This window comes from Phascolarctos cinereus, unplaced genomic scaffold (genome assembly GCF_003287225.1).
Source record: "Phascolarctos cinereus isolate Bilbo 61053 unplaced genomic scaffold, phaCin_HiC Scaffold_1;HRSCAF=81, whole genome shotgun sequence".
NCBI lineage: Eukaryota > Metazoa > Chordata > Mammalia > Diprotodontia > Phascolarctidae > Phascolarctos > Phascolarctos cinereus.
This window is the reverse complement of record NW_027555514.1, coordinates 4,876,894-4,900,810: the sequence shown is the minus strand read 5'-3', so window position 1 is coordinate 4,900,810 and position 23,917 is coordinate 4,876,894. Positions and strand designations below refer to the sequence as shown.

General features: G+C 44.6%; 1 protein-coding gene across 1 annotated transcript in view; it reads left to right on the top strand.

The window, feature by feature from the left end:
- THSD7A (thrombospondin type 1 domain containing 7A) overlaps positions 1-23,917 on the top strand; it is a 329,937-nt gene that overhangs the window by 231,812 nt on the left and 74,208 nt on the right. Inside the window, exons 7-9 of the mRNA XM_021000020.2 lie at positions 7,054-7,248; positions 15,238-15,472; positions 20,709-20,824. Coding sequence (XP_020855679.1) covers positions 7,054-7,248; positions 15,238-15,472; positions 20,709-20,824 — 546 coding nt within the window. The remainder of the gene's footprint in view (positions 1-7,053; positions 7,249-15,237; positions 15,473-20,708; positions 20,825-23,917) is intronic.

Here is a 23,917-nt window from a genome sequence, read left to right as displayed (position 1 = left end):
TGCAAATAATGTCTGTGGATCAAAGCATTTCCGAAAATTATTTACAAGATTGCATTAACTAACTAGCAAGAATGATGACTGAAACAGCATTCTTTAACCATTCTAAAAGAAAATGAGAGGTAATGTGGGGAAGGAGAGTATGTAAATAATGTGCTTAGCCCTCAAAGCAAGACTGATTTCACTTTCTTGTGGCCTCCTTTCCCAGAATTCTTCATCCATTTGGGTCTGCCTACTTTGACTTGTAGCTATAAGAACAATGGGACATGGTGCCTTTGAGGTAACACGATATGAACAGGTTTTGAAGGAAGATGGATAGACTATTAACAACCATAGGAGAAAGTGTTCTGAGCTGCTAATACTAAGAGAAGTGCAGTTAAAACAGCTCTGAGGCTTTCTTTCAGACCCAGCAAATTGATAAAGACAATAGAAGATGGAAATCATCAGTGTTAGAGGGCTTGTAGGAAAACGGGTGCACTAGTATACTTTGCGTGAAGCTATGTATTGGTCTGGCCATTCTGGAAAATAATTTGAATTTATGTACAATTTTGCTGGAAAAGTTCTTGAACTGTCTATCTTCTTGGACCCAGCAATCCCTTTACTGGGGTTTGTACCCTAAGTAGGTCAATGATAGAAAGAAAGGCTGAATACACATCAAAATGTTCAGAGCAGCAAGGAAAAAAAATGAACAACCATTGATTAGGGGATGGCTTTAAGAAATGATGAATATGAAGAAGTCCAGAAAATACGAGGAGGCATTTAAAGGGATGGAGCAGGCAGAATCAGGATAGCAGAATGCATGACAACAACTATGTAAAGGAAAAGAATGCTTAAAAAAATGGAACTTTGACTAATTGCTATGGCCAGTCATGGCCCCGGAGAAAAAATGCCAAGACATACTTAGCTCTTCTTGGTAGAGAGCTGGGTAATACTAGGTGAAGCGTGGATAATACATTGTCAACAACAGTCAGCGTGTCAGCTTGTCTCGCATAAATTATTTTCTTTGGTTGGTGTGAAAAGTCTTGATGTGGGGAGAGGATTTTCAGAAAGTGACAATGACATAAAACCCAGAAGCATCAATGTGACTATTTTTCAAAGTTATAGATCACACCATTGAAGCAAATAGGATTTTTTTCCTTTTTCCCCCTTTTCTAAGGAAAGCTGAGAAGCGCACAAACATGATGCCAATAGAAAATCAGGCTGCAGAAATGTCATAGTTTTTTAGCCCTGGGGTTCACACATTGCTTTTTTCTCCATATGTTTCCTGTAAAATGTACCTTTTGCAAGTTTAGTAAAGTCTCTTGAGCTCCTCAAAATGAGCCATTATGTAGTTGCAAAGCAGCTGTTTGGTGCTATTGGCACTGGAAAGTTCCTGTTACAAAATAGAGTGTGTTGGGTGGGGGTGGGGAGGTAGAGTATGTGTTTATGGTGTCAAGACCAAAATCCTCTTGAGAAATTTTAAGAGACAGAGACAGAGAGAGACAGAGATGGACAGAGACAGAGAGACTGGAGAAGCCAGTGGCACTGGGCTGGGTACAAGGTAAGAACTATACCAACTTCAGTAAAGGGAATGGGATACATATTTCATGAGATCCAGGCATGGGCAGCTGGAGCAGGGCTCTGGCATGGGCCCACATCTCACCCTCAGAGTGGCAGGGCAGCTTCCCTGGAGAGGGGAAATGTCCTTTCTATTACTCTGATGATGGTTCAGACCTTCCACTTTAATAGCATAGTTCACTAAATAGAGTGTGAACCAATCTGGTGCCCCTATAACATGTGCCCCATACATTCACAGCCTGAGAGGAAGCAGACAGGAAGAGGGTCAGTCAGAGGCAGGCAGGACTCCCTGAGGTTTCCTTCCTTTTCTCTGTTCAGCCTTGCTTGACCTTTACTCAAATGCTTGGACAGCTGCCCATGTTAGTCTCTCTGGGCTGTTGGCACCAGTCTCTGCCCAGGCTTCCAGGGCACTACTGAATCTCCCCAGAAACTCCTGCCCTAAGCATAGAAACCTTCATTCATTAATTCAACAATATTCACTGAGGCCCTACTGGGTAGAGCACATTGAACATATGTTCTTGATGTGAGAGGTCCCCTGAGTATCCTCAAGACTGAAATGGGGTTTTTCAAAAGGGCTTTTCTGATATTCTGGTGAAGTAAGTCAACACAGAGCAGGCATCCAGCATTCAAACTTGTTGAATCACAAAGTATAAACCTGAAATTTTTCTAATGTGGGCTTAGAAGCTGGCCTAGCTTCCTGGCTATTTAGACCCTTCCATCTACTTCCTACCTTGTTTGGGGCTCAGCTGCCTTGACCGTAGACCCTTAGTCCTTCCCCAGACTCAGCTAAACCCAGATTTTCCATCGCCTGCAGAGTTGCTGTCCCTCCCAACTCCTCCCAGTGAATTAACCTTGTAGACAACAAGTACACTGCATTTTCAAGACTCCACCAAATTCTCCAAGCTCAAGATATTTGAGTTAGTTATGGCAGCTACAGAGATTTCTAGGACCATCAAGATTTTGAGCAAAGAAAATGCCTTTGGAGCTTAGCTTTGCAAAAAGAAGGTCCTTTGTCAGTTGGCACACTCCTGTATGATGTTCACTTCATTGCAGTAAGCATTCACAGAAGGCCTGTGATGTGCCCAGCATTGTGGCCAGAAAGATAAAAAAATGAGATAATCCCTGCCCTCAGGGATCTTACAGTTTATTGTATGAAAACATCACATGCACAGATCAGTAAATATAAGGTAATTTCAGAAGAGGTAGAGCATCAGCACTGGGGAGATCAGGAATGGCCTCTTATAAGGAGGTGTTTGGACTCAGCCTCGAATAGGGCTAGAAATTCCAAAAGGAAAGCCCAGAGAGATAGCATCCTGGTTATGGGAGACAACCTCTGTAAAGGCACAGTGGTGTGAGACAGAGAACAGAAAGTGGACCAGGTTGACTAGAAGTGTGTCTGAGGGAGAAATGACACAAAATCATCTGAAAAGGATCTGTTAGGATCCTTTCATACAAGAGGCAATAGGGAGCTACTGAATCTTCTTGATCGAGGGCAATGGTCGGAGCTGTGCTTTAAGACTATCAATATGGCAGTTATATGGAGGAGAGATGGGAGAGGGGAGAGATTTGAGGCAAGGGAACTAGTTATGAAGCTGTTGTAATAAGCCAGACAAAGGAAATTCAGACTGGGCTCAAGGGACTATTGGTGTAGGAGATAATAGGGGAACAGGTGCAAGAAGTACTAAGGAAGAAGAATCAACAAGACTTGGCAGCTGACAACATGTAGGAGACAAATGTGGGAAAGGAAAGAATTGGGTAGGACTCTGGAGTCTTGAATTTGGGTCTGTGGAATGACGGCCGTGCCTCGGCAGAAATAGGGCTGTTTAAAAGAGGGGTAGTTGGGGAAAAGATGATCTCTGCCCATGGCACAACTAGCTGATCATACAGCTGGTCATAGGGGGCTGCAGTTTAGGCAAGATGACTGGATATGCTGCACCTGTGGTTTCACTAGTAGGGGGAATGTGTAGGTGAGGCAACCCTCTCTACAAAGTCAGATGGGCACTTTCTCTACGACCTAGCATCATTAGAGAATTACCTAGAATACCAAGCAGCAAATGACTTACCTGTTGTCACACATTATACCACACAATGTCTCGAAGTAAATAGTATTAATACTCATTTCAGTGGGTAATTGGTGTGTAATTTGTTGCTTAAGAAAAGCTAAATACCCCATATTTGATAGCTGAGGCTAGTGCATGATGTCAAGGGTGGGGGGCAGTGAGTGAGGGGTTTAGCTGTTTAAAAAAACCAACACTGAGGAGCATTTTTCTGTGCTGTAGTTCATGGCATGTGAAGTTAGTGGATGAGAACATAGAGCTAATGATGCCAAAGGCATGGATTCTACATCCCTACGGGGCAGTGGTTTTTACCTTATTCCGTGGCCCAAGGTCTGCACTGCCAATTTATGTCAATCTCTGAAGTGTGTGCCCTTGGTCAGAGGGCTGACTGTATGGGCAAGTATGGTTGGCTCAATGCTTCATCATCCTTTAGGGAGAGCTGAGGGTGTGTGGCCTGCATGTACCTCCTTCACAGACAAAGGAGATCACTTTATTAAATTCCTTTTCATCTTTGGCCATCTGTTTCCTGCTAAATGAAATCTGGATGTAGCTGGCCTGCTTCTTATTAGTTTCTATTTCAGTCTGGTTGGCCACAGTTGGAAGGAGACACAGCCCAGGTTGGTGCCGAGTCTCTAATCCACACTCCAGGGGCTGTAGATAACTACTCTATCTGAGGCTGAGTAATTGGTTTTGCAGACAACCAACTCCTTCTCAAACTGGCCCCACTCTCACTTTTCTATCCCTTTGGAAGACAGCATCTCCATTTCCTTTCATTCTAAGTTTGTTTCTTTCCAGCCTCTCTTCTGGAAAGGCAGAAAGACTTCCAAAGTATGACTTGCCACTGCAAGCCTCCTTCAAGGGTTGATGCTGCTCAAGACCCGACAGGCAGTGACAGGCTCGATAGCCATCTCACAGTATATAGCACTGTCCAGAGATGCTGTCCCTGGCTTGGAACATGTCCACCTTACCCAATAGACTGCTTCTAGGTCACTGTTTGTAATGAAAGCCCATATATTTTAGCCAATCATTCCACACTTCTGGAGTTCCTTCAGAATGTGAAAATGAATGTGGTTAGTCCCCATGACATCATGTGATCTCTGTCAATCCTAGCATGCCCTGTACATTTGGTTCAGACATGGCAACTAGGCAACATAATGGATAAAATTCTGGGTTCAAATCATGACTGACATTTATAAGCTATGTGACCCTAAGCAAGCCATTTAAGCCCTCTTAGCCTCAGTTTCTTCATCTGCACAATGGAAATAATAACAGCACCCACCTCAAGAATTGTTGTAAGGACTAAATAAGATTTGATATAGATAAAGATAAGTCTCAAGCCTCAAAGTGTTATGTAGATGTAAATCAGTCAGTCAACAAACATTTACTGGGCTCTTGTTATGTGCCAAGCACTGTGTTAAGTGCTAGCAATACAAAAAATGGCAAATACCATGGTCCCTGTCCTTAAGGGTCTCACATGCTGCTGTTAATCATGATTATTGTTGACACATCTGAGCTGTTGACTTCAAAAGCAACATTGGAATAGAACATTCCTTAATGTCCTCCACCACTAAAGCCAAAAATCCATTGTCTTGCTATGAAGTGGTCTGAGGGCTCTTATTCCAGTCCAGGAACATACAAAACCTGCCAGTTCTCAAGACCCAGGTTCCTGTCTGAGTTCCTGTAGTTAGGAAATCCTTGATGATGAGCGGGACAATCTTAGGCATGATGTCTCAAACTTCTCTTCCTCTCTTTGATTTCTGTTTGCCATATCAGCCCCAAAAGACCTCCCCCCAGCAGCCAATCAGGGGCTTCCAAGCTCCCTGGGGCAGCCTGCCAATAATACCATCCATGATGAGGTTCATTCATTTAAAGTCTCCTCTTTGAGGTAACTTGAGTGAGTAAGTGAATGGATTGGATGAATGAATGAATGAATGAGTAAGGAAATGAATGAAAAGATATGTTGTGAGGGCTTAGTATGTGCCAAGCAACATGCTTTCTCAGCTATTCTCCATACTGAAAACCTGGCCAGCCACTGCTATGGGCATAATCTCTGGAAGAAGGATGGTTTCTGCCAAATCAGCCTTTTTGTCTCGGCACTAATAAGCCTAGCAAAGTTGACCAAACCTTGCCTCCAGTTCATTGGGACTATTTACAATTGTTTTAGGGAAACATCGGCATCTTCAGACTGTAGTCAGATTTCTATTTTCCTTACATCTTTTCATACTCTACCCTCCCTGTCTCCTATTGATGAATGCAGGAGTGTTCCCTGCTCCTCTCCTTTTCTTGCCTGTTGTGTTCATGCTCACACTTCTGTGGGTCACTGTTTATACTGAGAGGCAGCAGAGTCCATGGTTAAGATATAGGACTTGAAGTCAAGATGACTTGAAATTCAAATCCTACCTTAGATACTTATTAGATGTGTGACCCTGGACACATCACAGAATCTCTCTGTGCCTCAGTTTCCTCTTTGGACTTGTTGACCACAAAGGTCCCTTCCAGCAATAAATTGAAATGATCCAAAATCCTATAATGTGATGTCTGCATCAGTGTAGATCACAGCCCATCCACCCATACTTGTGTTGTGCATCATTTGTCCATACGCTCCATCCCCTACATCCGGATGGGTTAAATGGTTTTTATGTATGACCATGACTATAAGAGTAGATGGTAAAGTCACTGAGGGAAGAGACCAGCTTTATCTCCTTTTCCCAAAACACTTGGTTTTTTGCACAAATACCTTATGCACAGTAAGTATTTAATGAATATAAACTAAATAAAATTGAAATTTGCTAGATGGTTCTTAGGCAGAATTTTCCTAGGATTTTTACTGTTCTTCTTCTCTCATTGACATATCACATCTTCAACTGATAAAATTGATTTTAATAATCAGATTGAAACATTCCAGTTGTCACAAACACACACACACACACACACACACACACATCATGAGTTCCCAGGGAGCCCTTATCATGGAATTTCTGAAAACTAGATCCTCGTGAGATGGCTCCTGAGAGCATATGGCAGGTGCTGTAAATCTCTTCATTATTTATGAGGAAATCAGGGCTGCTTTCCACAAGATGGAGAGGAGTGGCTTTCCTACTATGCCTTCTGTAAGCCTTAGCACACAATTTGTTTTTGGTGGCACCAAATGAGACTGGGATATGTTATATGAAGACATCTCAAAAGGGATAGAGTAGGGACCCCTCTAAAGCCTGTCTGAATTTGGTCTGCAAGCCTCCTGTGGGTCCTGGTGGCAATATCTGCATTCATTTCATGTTTAGCAGGAGGGGCCCCACTTTGGCAACTCATCTGTCAACTCTGGTTTTGTCCAATAACAAAGGGGAAAAAATGTCTAATTTATTTGTTGTGACCATCTGGTCTCAATTGCACATTTAAAATTAATGTAATTGTAATGGACTCTTTCTGGACCTTGCTTCCCCAGGAGAAGAGGTTGACAGACAGCTGTGCAGAGATGCCATCTTTCCAATCCCTGTGGCCTGTGAAGTGCCATGCCCCAAGGACTGTGTGCTCAGCACGTGGTCAGGGTGGTCCTCCTGCTCGCATACTTGTTCTGGCAAAACAACTGATGGGAAACAGATGCGTGCCCGCTCTATTCTGGCCTATGCAGGGGAGGAAGGTAAGGCCATCAGGGAGCCAAGAGAATCTCTGGCTCAATTAATCGGCTTTGTGTGTGACAAGGGAAGTCACCCCTCTCCAAGCACAGGCTCGGGGAAGGCTTGGCATGCAATGAGGCACTAGGGAATCTGTCTTGGCTTTCTCCCTTTAATCAGAATGAGCCTTGTTTTCTAAGGGACTCTTTTTTAAGATATCAGTATCATCACAGCTCTCATTTTTTACCCTCAAAGTGACTCAAGTTCATCATTCTCCACAGCATCAAGCATAAGACAAAGTCTGAAAGGAAATCAGTCCCTGAATATTACAAATTAGAACTTCCTCTGGCTTCCTTCCTTTCCAGGAATCATTTATTTCCCTTGAATTGGGGCAAAGGGGGAGGGAGCTGTAGGAAGCAAGACCTTTGATTTCATGGGGAACTCCAGTCATGGAAACATCCATGATGATACAGATCATCAATTCCTTTATAACACAGGTTTAGGAGGTGGCCTGGGGCACTGAGAATCAGAAATTTGACAATAATCACACAACTAGAATATATCAGGGGGCAGCACTTGAACTCGGGTCTTTCTGACTAGCACTGTATGCCCTGTGTCACTTGGCTATCTCAGCAGACAAAATGTTGGGCCTAAAGTCAGGAAGACCTCAGTTCCAATCCAGTCTCAGATACTTGTTAGCTGTGTGACCCTGGGTAAGTCACTTAACCTCTTTCAGTCTCGGTTTCCTCATATTTGTAAAGATCATATTTGTAAAGCACTTTGCAAACCCTAAGTAGCTATATAAATGCTAACTGTAGCATATAAGTTCTTTGAAATGATCCTCATTTATTTTCCTCTTGTTTGTTTGGTTGGTTTTTTCCTGTTCATTTAGACCAGCAGTTCTCAAAGTCTGGTTCAGGGATCTTTATCCTTTCAGAGGGTCTGTGAGGTCAAAACTATTATCATAACAACATTAAGATGTTTTAATTTCTAATATGCTAAATAGTGATAGGTATAACCCACATAAACAAAGTCTCCATAGTAATTTTTAAGAGTGTAAAGGAGTCCTAAGGCCAAAGAGCTTGAGAAGCCCTAATTTAGACTCTCCAAACTGATCAGTAAAATAGTGGGCATTTTTTCCAAAGTATGTTGGCACTGAGTGGAAGACACTGTTTTCATTCTCAATTCATAGGTGATATGTCAAATACTCATGCACATGACATCTTAAGTTTTCATTAGGAAAAGGGGAAAGGGAACAAGATTTAATAAGCATGTACTCAGTGCGAGGCTTTGTGTTAACCTTTTTTCAAATATTATCTCCTTTGATCTTGACAATTGCCTCTAAAGTGGCTGTCCAAAATGCTAATTTGTCTCCTACTGGTGATGATGTAGAATACTGTCTTTAATTTTGACATCCAATAAAATGATACAGGAGCAAGCAATACATGCAATCAAACCATGCCTGGTCACATTGAACCATGCCCTTTCAAAGAGCTATGGGTCAACACTGTGGATCACTGTCAAGGCAAATGGCTTAGCCTTTTGTGCAAATGTGGCTGTGATATACCATGATTTCTCCCAAATAATCACTCTGTTATGCTTACACATTGAGGGTGTGTCCTGCACACCTACCTAGAATTTATCTATCTGGGAACACTTTCTATAACAAATATATGAGTACCTTATTCTTTGGAAAACTTGTCTTTCCACATGTAGAATATTTATCCAAAAAGCCATCCACTTCATTAAGGCAAACATGGGATTTATTCCCCCACCCTCTGTAATGGGATTATAAGCAGACACTTTGAAATCCTTATATTGTTCTTAAGAAACTTACAGATATTGTTTCCTTCACTGATACTTTCCCATTTGCCCCAGAAATCAAAATGAATATGAGACTTCAGCTCAGAAACGAAGAGGAAATGTAACCTCCTAGAGGTGACACTCTTACTCCTTCTGGAACTAAAGAGGGCGAAGCTTTGCTCAGATTATGGTCTTATCTTAAGGGCGATCAGCGGCAGCAGGGCTTCATACTTCATGACAATTAGATCTGTTGTCACCTTGCCTCTTGTAAATATAGCAGACATCACAGGCACTGATGCCAGCAGGGCATCATTTTCTAGAGGCATAGCCTCACATCATTGGGTCATGGGAGGTTTTCTTGATATCTGTTTCATATTGCTCACAGATGCCTGTTGGCCGCTTGTTTTGGAAAGGGAGCTTTGGGGAGCTCAGTAATATTTAATAAAGTGTCAGGACAGCATCACAAGCAAACTTTACTGGAAAACTCTTCCTTGAATGCTATAAATCACCAAATGAGGTGATTTCAAAGCATCGCCTGAATAAGAATGGTGCTGTTCCAGTAGTTGGGAGCCATACCCTGGTACCTTCTCTGGGCTGGGTCTGTTGTTCATCTTAATGGCCCATCTGTCAAAGTACAAAGCTCCAGTAATGGTGGCAGGAGACAGAAAGGGCAGCTGGGGCAGTTTCTTTGTTTTGCCTTGGAGTTCCACTTTTTTCATTAGTGGCCAATGATATTTGCCTTGCATGATGCACAAGATTTCTTAAACACTTATATTCTAAAAAAAGTCTTCTGCAGAGCTGACTCTTTTCCTTGACACTCAAGAATATAACCAGCCAGCTAATGTTTATGAGCCCAATGAGTGTGCAAGGCTCAGGGAAACACAGTTTGGGGGTAGAGCTCCACAGGGATGTTGTCCCCCCCTACACTTCAGGAGGAGAGCAGCCACTCCATGTGGTTTGGTGCTGCAAAGCAACAACCGTTACACAACAGATCAAGAGACACAGAAGGGCATATGCCTGGATTCTTGCTAAGGGCCACCATACTATGTATGCACAGTGCTGAGCCTGGAGTCGGAGACCTCAGAGACACTTACTAGCTGTGAGACTCTGGGCACCTTTTCCCACCTCAGTTTCCTTAACTGTAAAATGAGGATGATAATAGCACCTCCCTTCCAGAGTTGTTCTGAGGATCAAATGAGATCAGAATTATAAAGCACTTAGAATAGTGCCAGGCACATAATAAGTGCTATCATAAATATTAGCTATTATTATTTCACATTCATTCTAGACTTGAAAACTAAGATGCACATAACAGCATTGTAAACTTCAAGATCAAAAGTAGCAGAGGCTTGCTGTGCAGACACATCCTTCAGCCTTCCTGTGGAGGGGGTGACCAAGACGATCATTTGCCCTTTCCTCTTCCCTTAGCTTTCTTTTTCCTTCTGTCTCTCTCTTTTCTTTCCTTTCCATTTCTTTCCATTCTTTTTTTTTTGCTGGGTCATTCTTTTTTATTTCCTTTTCTCTTCCTTGCATGTTTCACTCATTCCTTCCTTTTTTCCTTCCTTCCTTTCTTACTCCCTGCTTCTTTCCTTTCTTCCATGTTGTTTCCTTCTTGCTCCTTCCTTCCTTCCTTTAACTCTTTGCCTTCATTGTTCCCGAATACCGTTGATGTGTATGAGGTATGACAAAGTATGATGCCTGATGCTCCTTGGTCCCGTTGGGAGATGCTGCTGTAGTCATTGTGATTCACCTCCTCCTTTGTCTTCGAGTGGCATACCTTTCCACCTTCTTCCTTCACCATATTGAGGCTTCTATAAGATCCATGACAGTGGGTCTTAACCTTCAGGCTACCCCTGTGAAGGTTCCTCAGATCTCTTTGTAATTTGCCCCTTTCACCTCTGTTCCCAGATCTAAAGCCCACGGTATTTACAGTGAGAACAATGCCTCCTATCTGGGCAGGACAGACACCTAGAAAGCCCAGCAAACACCCTCTGGTATTGAAGCAGGGGGGAAATGAGGCCTCATGGGAACTGGCACTGAATTTGGGGTGCCCAGGACCCGCCACTTGCTCTTTGTGTGACCCACCCACCCTTAGTGAACCTCTCTGAGATGACCTGTAAGGTCCCCATTCCTGCCAACTCTTGGTCAATAGTCACATTATCTGCAATTATATGATTCCGTGAATACCTCCTCCCCCATCATTTTACAGATGAGGAAACTGAGAATCAGAGAGGGATTTTGTGGTGTATTGGAAGGAGCACTGAATTGGGAGTCAGAAGACTTGGGTTCAAATGTCAGCTTTGCTGTTCAATGTCTACATGGCCTTAGTGAAGTCATTTCCATTCTGAGTCTGTCCCTTCATCTGCCAGGTGAAGGTCAGACTTCTTCCTCTGCAAGGCCCCATCCATCTCCAAATACTGGGATCCTAAAGGGAGTTGGGGATCAGGGGGCAACCTGGTTCAGGGAGAACTGGGATTGGAACTCTGGAGGACTCTGACCCCCAGGCTTGGGTTGTTTCTGTTCACTGAAGCCACCTCTACTGATCATGGGCAACCATGTCTGTTTCCCACGCATGCTTGCCTGTTTACCTCTCATTGATGATTGTGAAATAGCTGGTGTGCTCTGCTTCTGTCTCTGATGCTTACCAGATGTGGAGCAACTCACTTAATGTCTCTGAGCCTCAGTTTCCTCATCTGTAAAATGGAAACTGTAATACCTACAGTGCCTGCCTCATGGTCCTTGTGGGGCTTGAATGAGATAATGCAGGTCAATGGCCTTGCAAACTTGAAGGCATTTTAAAGATGCCAGCTAGCATTACTCTGTGGGCTTTGAAGGACCATCATTGTTAGTTGCTTTGCTGGATGATGACATATAGGTTTCCTTTGAATTCTGGAAAAATCTTTGCCCTACAATTGGACCTCTAATTGTCGGACTGGTGATGGAGTGCAGCCCTGGTCAGCTCTATGTTTGCTGGACTGGGACACAGGAATCCCTGTTCCTTTCAGCTCTTCTCTTCTTCAAATCTGCAAGTGCTCATCAGCACACACACACACACACATACATACACACATGCATATACATACACATACACATATATAGATGTTTACATATTCATGCATGCACATGTACACATATACATATACATACACATATACACACACATATGCAAACGTGAGCACTAGTGAAGAACTCCCCCTCCTCCACAGGTGAGCCATTCCTTCTAGATCTAGATACCATGGAGAGCTCTTTTCTAAGTTCTTCTGAAGGGTGACCCAGAGAATAGCTGTCATGCAGATTTGCCAAACCTTCCTACTGTTTAAATGTTTAAATACCTCCGCCCCACTTTTTAGGTTTGTGTGAACTGACAAGAGTGCTAGAGAATGACACCATCCTCTACTTGGTGCTTCCCATCAGATCATGGGGGGCCTTCTCTTCATGTGCGTGTTTGAATGTACAAATTATAAGAGCTCACTGTTGTCCTTGGTAACAATAAGAGTCAGGAACAAGAAGCAGAGGAGGAGACATAGTTCAGGTGAAATCTGAAGGAAGGGCAGGCTTCGAACTTGGATTTCCTGGATCATGGGCTTCCTTTTTTACTGATTAAACCTCCATTTATTACCCTGGTATTTGTTTGGACTTAGCAATATTTAAGACTCTGCAGTACTCTGTAAAATAAAAAAATATCAACCCCGGTGCAGCTTTTGCACAGTCGGGTGGATTGTTGTACCGGTCTGCGATGGAAATCTCAAGCAGTATTGATAAAGTTTCCTTTTTCACTAAAAGCATTTGTAGGGAGAAGGGGCAATACCCAGTTATTTGCACATAGGGGATCATGGGCTGGTCCAGTCAGGGATGTTTGAAATGTCATGTTCTATAACTTTGCAAACTCCATTAGAAAGGAGAATGGATTTAGAAACATCATTCCCTGGGTCCAACATCAACTGGAGTTGATTCTCATTTAAACTAATTGGCCATTCAGCACAGGAAGAACAGGGCATCGATTTGTGCAAAGTGGGAAAGGACCTGATGTAATAGCTTCCTCAGCCAGCTGTTAATAATGTTCCCCTCCACCAGATGTGTGTGCTGTCCCAATGCATAGGAAGTGAATGCTGACATGAATGGATACAATCAATTGTCCTTAAGTCAAGAGAGTAGAAAGTTCCTATTTAAAGGGTCTGTTGCTGCTGCTGTATCATTTTTATCAGAGTACCTGGGATGTGTCAAGATTATCCCAAGTACCAAACACTGATACAGGGAGCCAAGGCAACAGCTTACATTCAGGTCATATTTCCTGGTCACAAAACACTTGTGTTATCTCCCTTGATTCACATGACCGTTGTGAGTTGGAAGAGGAGTGGTAGCACCTCCACTGGGACACAAGAATCCCTGTTCCTTTGAGCACTTCTCTCCAAATCTGCAAGTGCTCGTGAGCACACACACACATGCGCGCATGCACACACATATACATACACACCCATATACATACACATATGCATGTATGCACCCATATATACACATTTACATATACATACACACATGTACACATATACATGTACACACACACATATATATATATACATACACACATGCACACACACACACACATATGGAAACATGAGAGCTAGTGAGGAACTCTCCCTCCCCCATAGGTGAGCTTGATTCACATGACCTCAGTGAATGGGAAGGGGAGTGGTGCTTTATGAATGTGGATAATGAGGACCACAGAATCTAATGCACTTCTGCTGAAAGCCATGTATCTCATGAATGATGGAGCTGGGACCCAGGTCCAGCCAGATCTTCCACCTTCAAGGACAGTGGTGTTTCAACTCTATTGTGTTTCTTCTCTTGAAGGGGTAACAAAAGACCTTGCAAAGGGCATCAGCTGCCATCATCCCTAGACCTCTGTTCCCTCATCTGTAAAATCAGAAGATTGGACTAGATCACCTCTGAATTCCTCTCTAGCTCTAAATCTATGGTGCTAAGACTTAGGGGTGATATGGCAATTATCTTCAGGAATCTAGAGGGCCCCCACATGAACCACAGATTACACTAGCTCTACTTAGCATTCTAGGATGGCACCACAAGCAATGAATAAATTAGACTTGTGTTATGGAAAAAATCTCTTAACAGTTAAAGCTTTCAGGGATGGGAGGGAGAGGTCCACAGGGCTCCAGAGGGGGGCTGGTAAGTTTCTCATTCTCAGTGTCTTCAAGGGAAGGCTGGATGCCCACTTCTCAGAGACATTCTTGGTAAACAGATTTTGTTCCGATCCAGAATGGCCCATGTGGCTGCTGACATCCTTCCAATTGGGATGCTGTGGCTGCTGCATGGCTAGCCAGTCATTTATTTGATAAAGATCTCAGAGTTCTGGGGGGCCTGTAAGCCTGCAAAGCTGCCACTGAAAATGCTGCTGTAATCTGGACCACATGAAGGGATGTCTAGTGGCCACTCTCAAAAGAATAAAAGGAATAGTCTTGCCATACACTGCCCTAGGCAGACAATCTCTGGAATATTTTGTTCCTTCCTAGGCACCACATTTTACAGACGAGGAAACTAATGCAAACAAGGGTTAAGTGACTCGCTCAAGGTCACACAGCTAGTAAGTATATGAGGCCAGATTTGAACTCCCTTGTGCCGCCTGGCTGCCCTGTCCTCAAGGACCTTCCATTCTACTGGGGAGGGGAGTGGCGTATCATATGTACCTAAATCAATAAAAATAAATTCTATACAAAGTGATTTTAAAAGTGAGAGAAGGCTAGTAGGGATGGAGGAGGTGATCAGGAAAGCAGTGGCAAGGAATCTGGGGGACTTCTACGCCTGGGTGAAGGCAAGGGGTCAGGGTAGGATGCCACAGATGGAGAAGAGCGGCAGGCTGGCCGCCCTCTTCCTTGCCCTCTGCTGCACTCCTTACAACTCCACCATGCTCTCAGGAATCTCAGCATCAGGAAACTCATCAACCTACCCTTAGGAGCCTCAGTTTCCCCATCGACCTCCCCGGGCTATGGTGAGGATCATGTGAAATAATCTTTGTAAAGTGCTTAGCACAGTGCCTGCCACATAGTAGGTGCAATATCAGTGTGAGCTATTATTATTTTTTGTCTTTGTATCCGGTGCCTAGCACAGAACCTGACATGTATTAAGTGTGGAGTAAATGCTTGTTGTGTTGAGCTGGGCCTGTGATCCTCATTCTAATGTGTGCCTTATCATTCCAGGTGGCACTCCATGCCCGAGCCACAGTGCCCTCCAGGAGACACGCAGCTGCAATGAGCATCCATGCACTGTTTACCACTGGCAAACGGGCCCTTGGGGCCCATGCATTGAGGACAGCTCTGTCTCCTCCTTCAACACTTCTGCAGCTTGGAATGGGGAGGCCACATGCTCTGTCGGCATGCAGACAAGGAAAGTCATCTGTGTCCGAGTCAACGTGGGCCAAGTAGGACCTAAAAAGTAAGGATACCTGCCTGGAATCCAGCAGGAAATGACCCAGGCAGCAGCAGAGACACTGCTGAGACTACCCTGTCTGGGCAAGATGGGTGGGTTGGTGCCAGCCAGGTCTGCTGCCTGCGAGGGGCAGCTGGTCTGAGTGATGGTGATGGATGAGGAACCAAAAGCTCCATATTTCTGGAGCCAGATTCCCAAAATCACAGAAGAGAAACTCCCCTTCCAGCCCCTTCCCAGCCTTTAGAGAAGGGCATCCGTCTTCTGAAGGGCTGCTCTGAAGCACAAGACAGACTTTAGCCATGGCTCCTTTGTGATGATCACAATGTGCTGCTGGGGTTGGGCAGCCATGAGGGCTAGAAGGGAGGTGGCAGCTTCCTGAAATGTCCTTCAGTCCTCCTGGCAAGGAAGCAATATCCAGGATGCTGAGTCCAAGCTCATTACCTCTCCCCAGGGTTAAATGAGTAAGCCATCTCTCAGAGATGAGGGAGACAGACAGACAGAGAGACACAGACAGAGGAGAGAAGAGAGAGACAGACAGACATAGAGAGACACAGACAAAGAGAAGAGAGAGCTAGAGAGTGAGAGAAAGACGGAGACAGAGAGAACTCACTGAGGGAGAGGGTGAACCAGGCATTTGCTGGCAAATGTTTAACAACCAAAAAAAGTTAATTCACACTTTTCAGTTTAATCTGCATCATTAACACTTCCTGCCTCACTTTCTCCAGTCCAGACAATGCACAAATAATAAATCAAGCCCTGACTTGTAGGCTTCTGATTTCCAAGATGTAAATGCTCACGTTCACACTCAAAACTAACAAGAGCGGTCTCCAGCCAAGTCCTGGACAAGCCAAAGTGTGTCTGGGTTTAGGGGTGACTCTGAACCCCTCCCATGACAAAGTGAGCTCATCTGCAGGAGGCGAGGCCTAGACGCACTCAAGCTAAACCAGGGAGGGACAGGGCCCCATTGTCAGGCACTCTTTTTTACTTTCTGACAATTAGATACAAAACCTGATAAAGCTCAAACAGTGAACCTAATCAGTCTTTAAAGGAAATGTCTAAAAATACCCTGTAGGAGATAAACCCTGTTCTGGCTGAATCTCCACCTGCCATTTTGTTCTTAAATTTGAGATCTAAATCTTTATAAATCAAATTCCACTGAGATATTTGAGTCATGGCAAATACATCATGGCAAACTGTATAGTTCCGGGGCTGGCTTTGATATCTTTTAATTGCCAATAATCTCAAATTCGTTCTCCCTGTGGCACAAAAGTCATTTCCTGCTCATAAACTTGGGCTTTCTTGGAATTGCAATGAAAAGGAATTGACTTTGCAGGGAGCTGGGAGCTCAGGAGGCAAAGGGGCCAAAGGCATGGATGCTTCCACACCTCCTCTTCAGCCATAGAGAGGATCTTTAATCTGGAACCGGAAGGGGCTTCAGCTTCCATCTAGGGATACCCCTTCATACTGCAGATGAGGAAACTGAGGACCTAAAAGGTCTCGAGCAATAGCTAATAACAATAAATGGTAATCATAATAATACTAGCTGTCACAGCTCTTCAAAAGATTCAGGACCTCTGAAGGAAGGGCTCCTGGGGGGAAATATTTCCCCTAATCCTAGCAAGAGGCTCTGTGGGGACTTGTGTCCACCCCAGATGAGGAAGGATGTCAAGACCGTGTGATCTCCAGTGGGGTGGACTCAGGTAGAAAGCCGCTTTATGAGCTCATCAGGTAATGGGTCATGTGAAAGCCTGACAGAAATATAGACGATGATGAAAGAAGTAAAGCTGAAATCTTAATGAGTTCACATTTATGTAGTGCCCTGTGGTCTGTAAAGACCACTTTCCTTTGCAGACCCGTTTGTGTAGTAGACGTATTGTTATCATTGTACAAGTTCACACTGCTATTGCATGCTAGATTCAGAATCTGAAGCCAGATCCCCAAGCCCAGCCGTCCCTCCACTAAATACAATCCAAATGACATTCTATGGAATGGCAACAAAATTAGATCTAAGAAGACTCTTGGACTAGAGTCTCACTCCCTCCGACTTTAGCCATCCCAGAGATAAACGTGTTCTGTGCCCCGCATTGGATTTCTCACCAACGCACCTTCCCTCCAGGAACCAAGAACTTTGCAGCACTCTGTAAGGCCATGTGCTCCCAAGTCCTGTTTTTACCTGCCTCCAGGACTACTGCAAACATTTCTAGTCCTCCAGACTTTGGCTTAAAGTAGAAGACAAGAAAATCATGCATGAGTCTGGAGTTGGGAGGAAAGGTGGAGGATTAACCTCCCTCAGGCTATTCAATCAGAGTAATGCTCTGGGGGACCCTCACAATAATCCAGTTTCATATTCATTGTAAATACCCTTTGAACCAAACAGTTTACAGAGGCTTACCCTTAGATTTTTTTATCCAGGCCCCTGGTTGCCTGTATGAATCTGCTAAACCCAATAGATTGTCTTTGCCCTTCAAATTCTGGAGGAAAGGTTGCTTCCATTTGGAAGCAAATACAAAGACTTCAAAAAACAGGGATATTGCCTTCTGAAATGTCATGTGACATGCCCAGAATAATTTTGTACCATCCAGGCACTTGACACAAATGTGCAAGCAGAAACCTTGTTTTAACTCTGCTTGACAAAGCAGCTCAGTGCTGGATGGACAGATCAATGGTATTGGACTCTCTGCCCTCCCGATAACAGACTTCATGCCTCTCCTCTCTCTTCTGGCTAATTTGACCTTGACTAAAATGGGGGAAGGGGCAGGGGATCAATTTCTGGATTTAAGTTGAAGCTACTAAATACAAAGAGCATAAAAGAGAAAAAAGAGGCATGTTGATGAAGCTGCTCCCCTCTCTGGAGGAGCCCAGAGTTGGGTTAATTATGATTTCCCAGACCCAGGATCCTGAGAGGTGTGTCCTCAGCATACTGTGGGGTTAGGGGTGTTCTCTCCACAAGAGGATGGCTCTGGGCACTCAGTGATCCTTTCAGTCCAACAGGGATTCATGGAGCCACCTGCCCTGGGCACTGAGCAGGGCAATGGGACTCAAGAGCAGAAAGGCAATGGACCCTACATTCAGGGAATACACATTCTGCCGGGGGGAGCAGCATGTACCCAGGCAGGGAAATACAAAGTCATCTCAAGGAAGGATGAAGCACTGGGAAGGTCAGAAAAGGCATCTTGAGGAGGGAGTCCTTGAGCAGATGGCAGGAAGTAGAGACAAGGAAGGAGATCATCCCATATGGAAGGGTCTGTGCAAAAGCACAGGGACAGCTGCATGAAGTGCTGGGGCTGGAGTCAGGAAGACTCACCTGGGTTCAAATCTCACCTCAGACACTTACCAACTGTGTGACTCTGGGCAAGTCACTTCACTCTGTTGGCCTCAGTTTCCTCATCTGTAAAAAGAGCTGGAGAAGGAAATGGTTAACTACTCCAGTGGCTCTGCTAAGAAAGTCCCAGATGGGGTCAGGAAGAGTGAGACGTGACTGAAATAACTGAATAATAACAAACACATAGATGGGAGGTGGAATGTCCTATTGAGGGAACAGGGAGTCAGTCCATTTGGCCAGAGCATGGGCAGTTGGCGGGGGGGGGGGGGTAAGATGAATTCTAAAGACTGAAAAGAGAGACTGGAGCCAGATCATAAAAGGGCTTTAAAAGGCTCATGGAAGAATATGTATTTCACCCTAGAGACAACAGGAAGTCGCTGAAGAAGCTTCTTGAACAGGGGAGTGGCATGACCAGACCAGTGCTTTAGGAAAACTTAATGAAAACTGCATTTATGAGTTTCTGTATTAGAAAAAAATTGCAAATCTGTGTCCCTGTAGATTCCTAGGAACTTTTATCAAGGTTAAAGCTTACAGAAAACATGATTCCCCAGGGTTTTTCTGGTCTATATATCAGTAAAAGCACCCCAGAAAGAATGGGATCTGAGAATAAGCCCTACTTAAATGGGGTATAATTCTCTATTTTCAATGGAATAAGTGGACCTCTTGTGTTTCCTGTTTCTAAGCCTTATTTCAGCAGCCAAGTGGGCCTCCTTAGAGATTTATGGTCTCAGTGGTAATAGAAAAGATTAACTTCCACGATCCTTATCTGATTCCATTTTGTACTCATGCCCTTGAATGGGCATGGCAATTAGAATAAATTCAAGCTTATCCTTGACTTAAGATGGGAGCTTAAAAACATCTCAAGACCCATAAAATGGTCACATTGGTTCCAAAAGTTTCCATCTCATTCTCCAGCATGCAAGAAACACACATGACCTCCTTTAAGGTGGCTTGAAAGTTGGGAATTGCGGGTAATTGTTAGTTTCATGCAGTGTTTCACAGCCTGACTCCATTTCTCTTAAGACATTTGCTGGCCTGTGCTAAGTGATTTAAGGGAAGATCAACTCCACTCTAGCAGGCCACCTGATTAGGGGAAATCTGAGAGTCTCATGCACAGCAAATGGCAGAGCAACTTCCCCATCATACAGCTGGTTCACTAGCTCCTGCCAGGCAAGATTAGAACCCAGAACTCTTTAGATTTCTCCACCCATCCTCTTTCTACCGCCCCAAACCTCCACATACCTCTCATGCTGGGGCCCTGATTCCTACGTGTACATGCCAAGTGGACACCATGTTGCTATCTCCAAAGCCTCAGTGGTCATAAATGTGATCACAACATCAGAGGTGGGAAAGAAGTGGATTGGCATGGCTAGTCGATGGTCATGTGCAACCAAACAATAACAATGGCATGAGCATGATGGCAGTGCGGTGTAGAAGGAAGCCGCCATGGAGTGATGGAAAGAGGGGAAAGGGTTTGGTGTCAGTGGACCTGGTCTGAATCTTTCACTTGCTGCTCACTGCCCATGTGGCCTCAGGCAGGGCACTTCCTTCTCCCGGTGGAGCTTGATTTCCTCATCTGTAACATGAGGGCTTTGTACTATTGAGCCGACAACGTTCCTACCGGCTCTAGAGCCTGTGATCCCATCCATGTTGACAGTCTAGACTGGGGCCTTTTCAGAAGCTCTCCTTTCATTGTAGGAGTCTCATGGGAAGGAGGGGTATTCTTGATCTGAGTATGTTTAAAAGCTAGAACCCCAATGTTCTTAAAAGATCAAAGGAAGCAGCATATGTAGAGCCCTTCGCAAACTCTAAAGATCTAGAAAGGCAAGATGCTGATACAATCCTTAAGGAACTGATGGCCAGATAGTATCATTATTACTGAGATTATCTAAGCTCTGACCTTTGTCCTTCTATCCCTAGATGTCCTGAGAACCTTCGACCTGAAACGGTGAGGCCATGTCTGCTTCCTTGTAGAAGGGACTGCATCGTAACCCCGTATAGTGACTGGACACCGTGCCCCTCCACCTGCAAAGAAGGTATCAGTGGGAAGGGGCTGATGGAGAAGGGGCTCTGGGTTGGATTCATGGGCTTTCCCCTCCCCACAGCAGACTCCAGAAGAGTTCCGGCTGTAGGAGGGTAAGAATGCAAAAGGGTGTCTTCCAGAGAAGGACAAAAGTCTGGACTTCTAAAGTAAGAGCCCAGATATACAACACCATGTGGTGACTTGTTTCTGTGTTTGTTTAAGGGGTGTGAATCAAAATGGAGATGTCACAGATATAATTATGGTAGATTTGTTGTTCAGTGAGAGATGACTCAAAGGGGCAAATGTTGTCTTCCATATTTGTCCCTGGAATCAATGCTGGGGACCCAAGGAGGAGGAGGAAAGCTTGTTCTTCTGGGTGATGTGTCAGATGGAGGGTGGACTTTGAGTCAGGAAGACAGGTTCAAATTTTGCCTTCCTAACTTACTAATTCTGTGACCTTTCCCAAGCCACTTACTCTCCCCTCAGTCTTGGTTTCTTCATCTATAAAATGGGTATGATAACATCCATCTCACAGATTGTTGTGAGGATAAAGTGAAACATTATATTACCAGGCTTTAGAAACATTAAAATGGCAACAATTATTTCTCAACTTCCAACCAGCCTTAAAGAAAGATATGGTGCTGTGTGACCCTGGGCAAGTCACTTAACCCCAATTGCCTCACAAAAAAAAAAAAGATGTGGTGCTAGGGAGAACTGGACAGGAGGCTGAGAATTTTATTGTGTTTATCATCGTCCTTCTACATATTAAGAAAACTGCCCCCATTACCAGTACAGTAGCCTATCCAATATCCTCACCTTCTTTGATGTCTCTGCCATGTTTGGCACTCAGGACACACACACACACACACACACACACACACACACACACATACACACCCACTCACACATACACATACACCCACACACACCCACTCACACATACATACACATTCACACACACTCTCTCTCACACACACACTCACTCTCACACACACACACCCACTCACACATACATACACATTCACACACACTCTCTCTCTCACACACACACTCACTCTCACACACACACACACACACACACACACACACACACACATCCTTTGCACTTTCTCCCCTTTGCTTCCTGTGACATGCACATTGAGAGTTGCACCTCTCTGGCTGTGCTTCTGTCTCTTCTTTCTGCGTCCTCTTCGTCTTCCTCTCCCTGAGACGTAGGTATCCCCCTGAGTGTTGCCATAGCTATCTCCTCCTCTTTCCCCCAACCTTCCTTGGTGTTGTCATCTATTCCCAGGACTTCTGTCATCCTGTGAATGCAGGAGGCTCCCAAATCACATCACCGACTCCTAGCCCAAGCTGCTGGGCAGAGCTGTGGGCCCTAGTGGAGAGTAGAACCAGCCCAGTTATTGAAAGGCCCCGGGCCCCGCGAAGCCAAAGCTTTGGGGAACAGCGACACAGAACAATTCCTTCCAAAGGAGTGTGGCTCTATGAAGATGGCCAAGGAGAAAACAGCTGGACGGGGGCATGGACACTGCCTTTGGATTCAGAAGACCTGGTTCTAGTGCCTGTGTGACCCTGGGCAAAGCTGTTCTTCCAGGCCCCTCCTCTCTAATTTTTCTCTGAGCCTTCAGTGGCTTGACTCTGAAGCTGCAGAAAAAGCTGAATGATTCATCCTCTGTGGTCGCAGGCCTCAGTTTCCTCCTTTGTAAAATCAAAGAGCTGGGCTGGATTATTTCTGAGGTCCTGTCCCCCTTGGGCATGATTCTTTGAGGAACTGGGAGGGAAGGCAGGATTGGCTTCAATCCCTGTTAGCCCTTTCCCCAAAAGTATCTGTTTGCTGTAAAAGGTGACACTCCTTCTCACTCCCCAGGAGCCAGGCTCATTTCAGGACCTGCCAAGCTAGAGCTAGAGTTCCCAGTCACAGCAATGGAATAATCTTTGCAGTTAGCTTCAAACATATCCAAAGGCTGTCATACTTAGTAGGAAATCTGTAATATGATGTATATTGGTTATTTGATCCAATCCGGCTTTGTCCAAGAATTTCTCTTTTTGGAACTTTTTTAAACTTTTAAGGACAAATGAAACCTTAACATAGTGAAACTATGCCATTCACCCCAAAAGTCCTAACGTATCTTTTCCTGACCCCCCCCCTTGTGCCCTTAAAACCATTGCAAAGGGTCCCTGTCTTGGTACAGAGCACATATATGATCATTTCAATAGTCCCACAATTTCCCCAGTGAGTGCCTTCTCTTCCCTGGGGCAAAGCACAGCCCCCTCCCCCCTTAGGAAGACGCTCTTTGTGAATTGCTGGGACCAAAAAATATTTCACTCCATAGAGACAGCTTCTGACTATGAGCCTAACTCTCTGCCTCGAATGAGGCTGGTCTTCAGACAGCAAACATGGTCCTTCTCTGGGCACCCACTGAGCCCCTCAACAGCTTGGTGAGAACTCTCAGGTCTTTGGGAGAGCAGCAGGGCCTCCCAGAGCCCAGATCAGTTCCAGGGCACAACAAGGCATGAGAAGAAAACATGAAGGACAGTGGCACAGTGCGAGAGCAAATGCTTTTCCAGATTTCCTTCTTGGCCTTTTTCCTCTCTTTAAACCTTCTCAATGTTCCTTCCTTCTAGCTGAGTTGGTAATGAGCTGTGTGCTAATGCCCCTGGTGATTGGTGATTAGTCACTGTCACTTATTATTACGAAGGCTGAGCTTGTTACATGAGGTACAGATGCCTTCAAATGTCATTTCATCCTTGGTGCTTAATAAAGGCCACTGATAGGAAGTCGTTTGATATTCATTTCAGTTTAACTGGGGGAGGGAGCAAAAGAGAATTGCACCGAGCACCAGCACCCGAAGCAGAAGGAACAGATGAAGAATTCTGAGGGACACGCACACCTAAGGACTGAGGCCTGGCCTCGTGAAGTTGGTGCGGGCCCCAAAGTCCAGGAGCCAGCCCCGCCATTCACTTTCTGTGTGACCCTGGACCAGTCACCTTCCTTGTCTGAGCCGCAGTTTGCTCAACTGTGAAATGGAGAATTTGGAGCAGAATAACTTCTAAGGTTCCCTCTGGCTATGGAATTCTAACACTAGGAAAATCATGATGACAGCTA